This window comes from Suncus etruscus, chromosome 14, assembly GCF_024139225.1.
Source record: "Suncus etruscus isolate mSunEtr1 chromosome 14, mSunEtr1.pri.cur, whole genome shotgun sequence".
NCBI classification, from domain to species: Eukaryota; Metazoa; Chordata; class Mammalia; order Eulipotyphla; family Soricidae; genus Suncus; species Suncus etruscus.
This window is the reverse complement of record NC_064861.1, coordinates 33,797,080-33,809,083: the sequence shown is the minus strand read 5'-3', so window position 1 is coordinate 33,809,083 and position 12,004 is coordinate 33,797,080. Positions and strand designations below refer to the sequence as shown.

Below are 12,004 nucleotides of genomic sequence, written 5' to 3'. Positions count from 1 at the left end.
GCAGCAGCACTCAGGGGTTACTCCTGGCTTTGAGATCAGAAATCACTCCTAGCAGGGTCAGGAGACCATGTGGAATACCAGGGATCAAATCTGGGTCAGTCACATGCAAGGTAATAGCCCGACCTGCTGTGCTATTGCTCTAGCCTCTTCTCAAAACTTCCTATTAAAAAAATAAATTGATATTCTCACCGGGCCAGCTCCAGAGACTCATTCTTTTCTCGAAAGAGATGTAAACCAAGCCATGAAAATGATAAGTACACTGACCACACAGCAGGAAAAAAAAGATGATGGTTATATATGGTTATATATATCAAAAACAGAAAAGCATTTTAGTCATGTATTAAAAAGGAGAATGTCAGATAAAATTTAGATAAAGGATGTAAAATTAGTATTATGAAGATGTCTGAACTCTGACAAAAAAAGATTTTGTTTTTTTTTATTCATGTTTTATTTTGGATTTTGGGCCACACGTGGCGGTGCTTGGGGTACTCCTGGCTTTGCACTCAGAAATCAATCCTGGCGGGCTTGGTTAGCCACATTCAAGACAAGTCCCCCACCCACTATGCTACTGCTCTGGTCTCCTAGAGTGTTTATTTAAATAAATTGTTTATATGAGTAACCATGAGATAGTTACAAAATTGTTCATACTTAAGTTTCAGTCATACATACAGCACCAGTGCACATTACCCACCACTAATGTCCTGTTTCCCTCTGGCCCTCCCCTCGGCCACCTCTGTGGCAGACATTTTCTGTTTTTCGTTTCTTCACTCCTCTCTCTCCTCTCTTTCCCCCATCACACACTATAGTTTGCAATATTGTTATTGAAGGGCTAATCATGCGTATCACTTTACCTCCTCTTTTCGGCACCCAGTTCTTATAGCGTGATCAATTCCAACTATCACTGCCATAATTGTCCTTTCTCTGCCCTAACTATTGCCATTCTTTGTGGCAAGCTTTCTACCTACCATAGACTGGTGCTGGTTCTCCTGATTGGCACTTGTCTCTAATGTCTTTTTTTATTTTTGTTTTTGTTTTTGTTTGTTTTTGGGTCACACCCGGCAGCACTCAAGTTACTACTGGTTCTATTCTATGCTCAGAAATCACTCCTGGCAGGCTCAGGGACCATATGGGATGTCGGGATTTGAACCACCATCCTTCTACATGCAAGGCAAATGCCCTATCTCGAAGCTATCTCTCTGGCCCCGTCTCTAATGTCTTTGGATATTACTACCATACTATCTTTTTTTTTTAATATTCCACAAATGATTACGATCATTCTAAGTCCATCCCTCTCTATCAAAGAGAGTTTAATGTGCCAAGCATTTTTACCACCAATGAATCCATTTTAAACTATTTTCTTGAAAAGCCACATTTTTATGGGGCCAGCACGATAGCACAGCAGTAGGATGTTTGCCTTGCACGTGGCTGACCCAGGACGGACATCGGTTCGATCCCCGACGTCCCATATGGTCCCCCAAGCAAGGAGTGATTTCTGAGCACATAGCCAGCAGTAACCCCTGTGCATTACCAAGTGTGGCCCAAAACAAACATGCAAACAAAAGGCCATATTTTATCAATTAGTATTAAACGCTTTTATGATGTAAGATTGAGAGTGTATTCTATTAAGGGTATCGCTTTATTAAAAAATAAACTTATTATTAATAATAACCCTATTTGTGGGGCCAGAGAGATAGCATAGTGGATAGGATATTTGCCTCATAAGTAGCTGACCAGGGTTCAGTCTCCAACATCCCATATAGTAGTCTGAGCACCTCCAGGAGTGATTCCTGAGCATAGAGTCAGGAGTAACTAAACCCTGAGTATGCCAAGTTTGGCCCAAAATACAACAAAATCCCTCCCTATTTGAATAAGAAGAGGCCAGATAGATAACAAAGCAGGAGGCATTTCTCTTATACACATAAAATTTGTTTAGACAAATTTAAGAACAATTCACGGGGCCAGAGAGATAGCATGGAGGTAAGGCGTTTGTTTGTCTTGCATGCAGAAGGTCGGTGGTTCAAATCCTGGCATCCCATATGCTCCCCCCTGAGCCTGCCTGGAGCGATTTCTGAGCATAGAGCCAGCCCTGAGCGCTGCTGGGTGTGAGCCCCCCCCAAAAAAAATTCACATTTTAAAGAAACACAAATAATATTGGCTCATAAATGCCCAAGTTTTTCCTAGAATGTGACTTAGAATTTTAAATTCCAATTAGAAGTTAAGTAAGTGAATTTTTTCTACTATGTATTTAAGCATTCTCTTGGATATTACTTTTATTCTTGTACCAACTATGCTTAAACCAACGTACATACATCCAGGCCATAATTTTTCAGCACAGTAAAAAGTAAACATAAGAAATTTAGGAGCCAGAATGATAGCACAGCGGTACGGCGTTTGTCTTGCCAACCTAAGACAACTCAGGTTTGATCCCTGGCATCACAGATGGTCCCCCGAACCTGCCAGGGGCTATTTCTGAGCACAGAGCCAGGAGTAATCCCGAGCGCTGCCAGATGTGGCCCAAAACTCAAAAATAAAATAATATTTTTAAAATATTTGCTATTTTTACAAGCCTCCTATAAAATAGCAATATTAGCAAACCATGTAAATAAAATTGGATGATAAAGCAAAACTATAAAAAAAAAAGTAGTACCTGCTAACAATGTCATTAAACAAAACACAATACAATTAATATATCTATTTAGTATTACCAGAGCGTGCTATGCCACTGTCTCTGTCTTCATTCAGTTCTCTTCCAGGCATGTCCATTGGGTTGCTATGAACTGTGAATCAAGACAAAACTGTTAGTTGTAAATATATTACTGCTACTTGGGTTTACAATACTCCTTTTAAATAAACTAAATCATGCTCATTTCATTGCATTCCTTTAATTTTCCATAGCAGGGCACAAACCCAACACCAAGAGCTATTACTCAGTTGAACAAGCTTCTGGAGATATGACATGTAACAAACACAAAAAAATCTATGATACAAAATCTAAAGAAATAAATGATTATTTTAATCATCATTTTAATGATGACCAAAGTATTTTAGATGAATATTAAATAATATAGGGAAAGATTTCCAATATATTACATAAAAATCAAATATTAAACAATAAAAGTGGTAGTTAACTGAGGCTGTTATGAGTATATTATGATTCATTGTTATTCTGCTTATATGTTAAAATTCTCGATCACAAAACTTAATATAAAAATAAAAAAGTGTCTTAATTTTATGTCTTTAAAAAAGGAGAGTACTTTTGTCTGGCAAGTGGTTAATATGTTTTCATCCAGTTTTGTATTTCTCCCAATTTTCTACATTAAATATGTATTGTTTTATATCATTTTAGTGAAAATATATATTAACTGAAACAAGAAGCTATATGCAAATTCCTGGATACTGAAGTACAAATACATTCTTTAAGCATCAATTTAAAAGTACAAATAAATCAGGGCCGGAAAGATAGCATGGAGGTAGGGCGTTTGCCCTGCATGCAGAAGGATGATGGTTCAAATCCCGGCATCCCATATGGTCCCCAAGCCTGCCAGAAGCGATCTCTTGAGAGCAGAGCCAGGAGTAATCCCTAAGCGAAGCCGGGTGTGACCCAAAATCCACAATAAATAAATGAAACAAAAAAGAAAAGATAAAAGTACAAATAAGTTATGTGTATCTTTAACGAGCACTATGATGGTGCTTGTTCATCTAAATCTTAGCTCTAAGAAAAATCATCCTTATAGAATAGCATAGATATGATATTTTCTGTAATTGGTGAACTATGATACAAAAGCTACTTAGCAGCCATGGAAACAAGATAGTGTCAGATTAGAATTTTCAATTGATATTATAGGAAATGTTAAAACTAAGTTTTAGCTTAAATTCTACAATTTAACTCTATAATAGAATAAAAATAAATAAAAATTTCATGAAGGGGGCTGAAGCAATAGCATAGGGGGACCAGAACGATAGCATAGCAATAGGGCACTTGCCTTACACAAGGAAGACAAGGGACAGACCTGGATTCAATCCGTGGCATACCATATGGTCCCCTGAGCCTGCCAGGAGTAATTTCTGAGTACAGAGTCAGGAGTAACCCCTGAGCACTGCCAGGTGTGACCCAAAAACAAAACAACAACAACAACAAAATTATGCAAATGGCAATTACAGGGACTGGAGCGATAGCACAGTGGGTAGGGCATTTTGCCTTACAAGTGTCCCGTGCTCAATTCCCAGCATCCCATATGGTTCCCCCAAGCCTGCCAGGAGCGATTTCTGAGCACAGAGCCAGAAGTAACCCGACTATTGGTTGTGGCTCCAAAACAAAACAAAAAAAGGTCAATTATACTGTTTTCTGGAAACCTTAACAATACATTCAATAGAAAGTAATCAAATTTTTAGACTTATTAACTAATGTTTTTATAACAATACTCATATCAACTACATTTATCTACTCTCTTGTTTCCACAGCTTAACTACAGATTCTAGCCATTGTGGCACACCAACTAGTCTACCCACACAGCACATCGCAAACCTGCAAAGAAAGAGGCGCTCCTGATCAGGCGGAGCGGACCCTGTTCAGAGAATGCCCGCCTGGGGCTGCAGAACTGTGAAAGACCTACATGGCAAAAACGTAAAATACACATGAAAGAGGGCTGTTAGAGAAGCCACAATGCATCCGGAATAAGTAAGCAAGGTAGCACAAGAACAGACCAACAGATATAGAAACTTTTAAATCAAATGAAATTCAAATTGGGTATCATTTTTAATGTAAGATGATTTTCATTTGGTCATGATTTCAAACATACAATTTCATGCCAATCTACTAATAAATCTGTATATAGTAATAAAAACACCTATATACTGTAAGAATTATTTTAGTATTGAATATTGTCTCATCTAAAACGGTTTTTAAAGATTAAAAAAATATAATGATGTTTTATAATTTGAAGTTTGCCAGCTGTTTATCTTTAAAACATATTTAAGATTATTCTACATCTGCTTAATATGAAGAATATTACCCAAACACTTAGTTAAAAAAAAAAAAAAGAACACAACATCAAACAGTAGCAATACAGAAAAGGATAGATTGAAAAATAAATACAAAAGGGAAATTTCTCAGCTAGTGATAAATTACAAATAGAAAAAAAACCATAGTTTCTAGACCAAGGGTCAGCCACTATGAAAGTAGGAATATCAATGCAGCCCTTCTGGACCAGATTCCGAAGATAGTCCAAGAGAACAGGCTGCTTCATTCTCCTTTAGTAGAGGATATCACAGACAGAGCATAGAAAAGGGGCAATATTGAAGCTGGAAGAAAGCAAGCTGGATTACCTTTTAGTTATGCATAATCAAAATGGCCTAAACAGCCAGGAAGTGGTATAAATTAGGATAGAACAAGGAATTTCTTACTTGAAAAGAGACACCTTATTTTTCAACTTGCTTTTTCTAGTACAAGAATTTCTGTAATTACAGTGCATGTGCAACAACCCTTTTGTTATTTTTGTTGTTGTTGTTAATCTTTCTTCAATTTTCACATTTATTTTAAATTTCTCTTTAAATTTCTTCCTTACTCTCACCATGACTTTGTGTAGGCAGATAAAGACTAAGAGGCATACATGTGCGTGTGTGTACACAAACACAACACACTCACACACTTCACACAGAAAGCCTCCATTTCCTATCACCTTACCTCCAAATTTAGTCAAACTATTCTTGCTTTCTCTGGCCTGAGTAGTGGTTATAGGCAACACTATTTACAACTTAACTGCCTAATATGGTCTCACGCAGTAAAAATTCTTCAGTGCTCTTCATCCTCTCCTCAAATAATAAAAAGTTATTTGAAACATTATGTTTTAAATGGAGGTATCATGATTTGAAACAGTACTGGTTACTAACATTTTAGGCATACAAAGTTACTGATTAACATCCATTATCAATATACTAACTTCATCCTTCTTACAGGATTTTCTACCATCATTTAAAAAGTCAAAACTTTTCTCCTCTTACATACTTTCCAAACAACACACACAAGAAACTATATGCAAAACAAACCATGTTTAGACATTAAAAAGAATTGTAAAATGTAAAACAATAATTATTTTCTCACTAAATGATTTTTGCCTTGGAAAACATTTATGGTGACATGAAAGAAGTTATTTGTGATATTTTTACTGTGCCAGTGATCAAAACCAGGTCTAATATATGCAAGAAATGCTTGTAACTTAGTCACATCCTTAGATTAGTTTTAATTTTTAAATAAATTACTATATAAATGTTTAACATATTTTAATTTTAAATATGATATCAAATATAGACCACATAAGCAAAGCTTCTTTATTAATTCCAATTTAAAGGATCCTGAGACCAAAACCCAAATACAATACTCTCTTCTAAACTCTGACTTCTGTTTTCCTCATTGAAACTGCTAAAGTTAGTCACTAAAAGTCTTTCTAGTCTTCCTATTGCTTACTGCAGTTCATATTACCCTATTTTTTATGTTACTTTGTTATTTATGTTATATTACACCTAAAACTTTTTTCTCTTAGTGCCCATACACTCTAATTTGTAGTTTGGGAGGTTTTTCCAAATGGTGTTTATGAGGTATGGAGGCCCTCCCAGAGATTTTCATTCACTTGACTCAATGGTTCCATGCAAGGGCCTGAGGATACAATGGTGCTCAGGTCCTGTGGTGCCAGGGATTATCTGGCCACCCTGAACTCTAGAGTTCTTACCAGGATCAGTCACACATAAGGCATACTCAATTCCATTAGCTTGTGACAGTTGAGCTCCTTTGAGATATTGAAGATGGAACCCAAAGAAAAAGGAATTTAGAACCAGAAAGTAGAGAGTACAAAGGGTAGAGTTTGCCTTGCATGCCCATAACTCAGGTTCAATCCCCAGCATTCCATATGGAACCCCAATCGCTGCTAGGAATGAGTCTTGAGTGCAGAGTTAGGAGTAAATAATGAGCAACATTAGGTATGCTCCACCCAAAGAGATATTAAACATGCATAAAACAGTGGTGGTGGGAAGTATAGTGAATTATCAATAAGTAACATACTTTTGTAATTTACCTAAGTGAGAAAAAAATCACCCTATTATTTCAAAGTTAATATATATTCATTTGTTTTTATATCACAGCAGTTAATTCAAGAACACAAAAAAATCTTCTTTAAAATTTATTTTTTATAGAAATGGGAGATTTATAAATATGAGATTTATAAAACATACTATTTATTATGTTTTATGGATAGAATACTACACCAGCCACTCCCTCCACACTTGGTAGCCTCAATTCTGTGGGAGAAGAATATTAAGGGACTATTTATTATTTAAGTCAATCCTTCTCTTCCTTGTCCTACTCCTTCCCCATCTCCCTTTCTTTGATAATGGAGAGCAACCTCAATGATACTCCAATTGTCTCATATTCATAGGTGCCAGGGCCTCCAGGACTACAGAATAGTACTTGGGGGTAGCAATACAGCATCATGAATATTTGTGCATGCAAGACATGCACTTCTGACTTCTGATCTATTTTCCTGGTTCCTTTTCCTTGGAGTAGAGGGTGGGGTGTAAGGGTGAGCAGCTGGGTTACATCTGGTAGTGGTTGAGGCTCACTCCTGGAAGTATTCAGGGAACCAAATGTGTCAGGAAAAGCTTTTTGACCTATCTCCTCAGGCCTATCTCTTTATGCTGGTGATGTGAAATGGAGCTCAAAGTCTCACATACTCAGTGTAATGAGTATCTTTATTTGAAAAGTTCAACAACACTTCTAATTCAACATGCCTACATCTAAAAATCATTAAGTCCAATTTCTTCTTTTCCTCTCCAAACCCATGTAATCACACTTACAAGTATCATCTTTGATTTCAGCTTTGTTCTCAACTCATGTTTCAAATAGCCAAATCCTCTCCACTCTATTTCCCTTAATAAGCCTCTCAACAACTGTCATCACAGTCTTCTAATAGCAAACTTTGTTCAGTCCCACTGTTGACATGAATTATGCTATTTTTTTGCACTTACGAATCTGATCATTTTTCTATAATCTGAAAACTTCCTTTTGGTATATTGAGAATGCTCTAAAAAGATATCCAGCTATAGAAACTGACTATCTACTCAGCTGCTGTGTTCTAAAATCCATAGCCAAATTGTATATAGCCAGAGGTTATCCCAGCCAATGACAGAATGAAATAGGTACTAAGGGAGGCTCTTTTGGAAAGTAACAGGTTACATCTGACAGTCAACTCTGACCTTGTCAAACCTTCTGTGGACTGCAAAGCGAAACCTATAATTACACTCTGAAGACTCTCTTGGCCTTTGCAATTGTCCTCAAATTTGTCTCACACAAACACTCCCTAATCCTTGATTATTTAATCCTACCATGGAAGCTCTTTTTAAAAAGAAAAAAAGTATAGGAACCAAACTAACACCCAAGTATCATAATCTAAATTGAATTTCTCTCTAAAGCAGACAGATCCCCTTCATGATCTGCTCCTATCAGTTCTTTACTTTTCATTTCCTATTCTGCACCCTACTCACACTGATTTATTCACATCTTTTTCACTTTAAGATCTTTTTCATAGGTATATATAAATATTGTTAATTTTTTCAAGATTATTCCCTGACTCCTCAGGACTAAATTAAAGTGGGGAGCCGTTCCTCATTTCTGATATAACCTGATCTTACTGCAGTTCAAAAATCAACAATGTATATACTATAAATATTATATAATTTATATAGTAAAAACCTATTAAGTCAAGAACTGTGTTCACTAGTATACCATCAATATGTCACTGATTGTTTTGCATATAATAGGAACTTGGCCATGTTGGTTAACTGGAAACATAAAGGAAATAAAAGACATCTAGAGTATAAATCAAATCTACTTATAAAATGTCTGTTAAATTATCAATTTATTTTTAATTGGTTATTTCCTTACAGTCTTTTATTAAAATCAATGAAATAACCATCAAGTTAATTTTATAAAAAGCAGGGCTAGAGAGATAGCACAGCAGGTAGGGCATTTGCCTTGCACACAGCCAACCTAGGTTCGATCCCTGGCATCTAATATGGTTCCCCAAGTCTGCCAGGAGTAATTACTGAGCGCAGAGCCATGAGTAACCTGAGTGCTGCAGAGTGTGGCCCAAAAACAAACACACACAAAAAAGCAACACTTTGATTTCCTACAAAATACATTTGCTCAATCAGAGCATTAAGTTACTACCCCAACATGCAGCTGACCACAATATGATCTCCTACATTACATGATCCAATGAGCACTCCAAGGAGTAATACCTAAGCACCACCAAAGTGGCCCAAACCTCCTCCCCATCAAAAACTGCAAAACAAAATACACAATACTTAAATATATAACAACAATATTTAACTAGCCTACAAAAGAAGCTTAATCGTCTAAACAGGTTATTAAAAAATAAAGATTATATGCTGCTCAAAGCAGAAAACTTACGTACAAATGTAACACATACTAAAATTTCAAAAAAATATTCTCACAACATCCTATTCTAATTGCTATCCACTCTCCTGAGATACCAAATTGTTTTGTGCAATGAATATATAATCCACAACAATTTAGTTGAGCTTTGTAGAAATATAAGAAATTTAAGAATCAGTTTGTAACTTCAAAATGTTGACCTTTAGTTGCAGCAGACAATTCTACTTAGAAGTCTGCTATTCTATAAGTATTTAAAAACATAAAATTCTTTAAAACATCAAATCAGCTCATTTAAGTTATAGATTATAAACATGAACATCTCTCTTCCCTGGCCTCCTCCTCCGAAGTAAGCATTTTTAAAACTATTATTTTGACAGAAAAGAAAGGAGAAAGTGTAATGCCAACTAAATGTTCAAGAGACATAATAGGACTTTTATAACAATAGTGGTATCTCTATAAAATTTTGTAAAAATTCTATTTAATATACTTATCTTTAGCAGTTCTTTCTCAGACACCAAATAAGTGTGGATCAAATTGTAAAGCATGTTTTTGAAAACAAATCCTATATAAGTTTAAATTACATTTCAACTTTTATTGTGAGTATCTTTGGTCACAGATCTACATTAAAATTAAATCCTTGTTATAGATCTAATCTTTTTAAACCTATTAAAACCAAAGGAACCATTTACCTATATTTCCAAGTAGTCCATTAATAACCGTGTTATTATCAGCCTTTAATGTATGGTTATCCTGATTGATAAATTCAAGACTGTCCTGAAGCCTAAGAGGGAAAAGAAAAATATTCTGAAGTTTATTTTATATTCTAAATACTAGCTTCATATATTCCAATAAAATTCCAGATTTTTTAATTTTCCCTAATACATACTAAAATTAACTATTTAAACTAAGAGTTGGAAAACTGAAGGTTAAACCTAATCTGCAGTCTGTTTCTGTAAACATAGTTCTATTAGAAAAGACATATCCATTCACTTACACATTTTATATGTTGCTTTAATGCTACAGTGCAAGACTCAAAAAAACATAATGCCTTGTTCATGAATCTGATAATATTCACTACCTGACTTTTGGGGGGCCCACACTCAGCTGTGCTACCTTACTCACTGACTTCTACAATGTTTATTGAATCTAATTTAAAATACAAAGTTCACAGGATTAAAACGATTGTACATGGGGCCTGAGTGATAACACAGCAAGTAGGGCATTTGCCTTGCATGCAGCCAACCCGGTTTGGATTCCTAGCATCCCATAGGGTTCCCCGAGCTGCCAGAAGTTAACTTCTGAGCACAAAGCGAGGAGTAAACATTGAGTGCTGGTGGGTGTGGCCAAAACAAAACAAAAAAATATATAAAGATAGTACAGCAGTTAGGCACTTGCCTTGCACACAGCCAACTAAGGTTCATCCCTGGAACCATACATGGTCACCTGAGTACTACCAGAAGACCAATGAGCTTGAAACCAGAGTAGGCCCAGAGTAGTATCAGGTGTGCTTCCCCAAAAAATAAGTGAACAAATTATAAAGTTCCCCCAAATACTTGTAATCTGAAAATATTTTCATCTTCTCAGTGCAGAATGCAGAGAAAAAAAAGGATGTAAATAGTTAAAGCCTGAGCACAGTAGGGTATGGCCCAAATAGAAGCAAAAAAAAAAAAAAAATATATATATATATATTTTTTTTTTAAGTCTACAATCATATTACTTTTAAATTTTCATTAATCTTAAAATAAAAATACTATGTTTATGTTCTGGGGCTAGAGTGGTGGCATGAAGCGGCAAGGCACCTTGTCGGCAGTGTGATCCCCTGGTTCGATTCCCCGGCATCCCATATGGTCCCCCAAGCCAGGAGTGATTTCTAAGCGCAGAGCCAGGAGTAACCCCTGAGCATCACCAGGTATGGCCCAAACCCCCTCCCCCAAATACTATGTTCTATACAAATCTTGAGCTTTTAGGACTAGAATTTAGAAATAGTAAGAAATTGAGGGGATTATAACCAAAATGAGAATTACAATGTAGGATCTCTGATTTATATGTTAATATTAATAAACCCTCTAAATTTTTTGTTTGCAGGTTTATTTTGTTTGGAGTTATACCCAGCAATGCTCAGGGTTTACTACTGGTTCTATGCTCAGATATCATTTCTGGCAGTGCTTGGGGGACAATATCTGATACAGGGTATTAAACCTGAATCAGCTACATGCAAGACAAGCATCCTACTTCTGTTCTATTTCTCCAACCAATAAGTCCTTCTTTTTTCTTTGGGGGGGGGGGGGCGCACCTGGTGATGCTCAGGGGTTACTCCTGGCAATGCACTCAGAAATCACTCCTGGCTTGGGGAACCATATGGGACACAGGGGGATCGAACCATGGTCCGTCCTGAGTCAGCCACGTGCAAGGCAATGCCTTAACGCTGAGCCATCGCTCTGCCCCCCCACAAATAAGCCCTCTTAAATATTAACTTTCACTTATGTTTTTGGGTTCTGTGCTCAGTGATCACTCCTGAAAGGATTCAGGGGAGCCTATAGGGTGCCAGGGATTAAAAGC

At 36.4% G+C, this 12,004-nt stretch overlaps 1 protein-coding gene across 2 annotated transcripts in view; it reads right to left on the bottom strand.

Moving 5' to 3' along the window:
- Positions 1-12,004, bottom strand: part of FNIP1 (folliculin interacting protein 1) — an 88,679-nt gene that overhangs the window by 33,601 nt on the left and 43,074 nt on the right. Inside the window, exons 6-8 of one of the 2 annotated variants that reach the window (XM_049786710.1) lie at positions 10,135-10,226; positions 4,526-4,609; positions 2,706-2,777 (exon numbers count right to left, since the gene is read on the bottom strand). In XM_049786710.1, coding sequence (XP_049642667.1) covers positions 2,706-2,777; positions 4,526-4,609; positions 10,135-10,226 — 248 coding nt within the window. The remainder of the gene's footprint in view (positions 1-2,705; positions 2,778-4,525; positions 4,610-10,134; positions 10,227-12,004) is intronic. The other variant, XM_049786711.1, reaches the window with a different exon arrangement.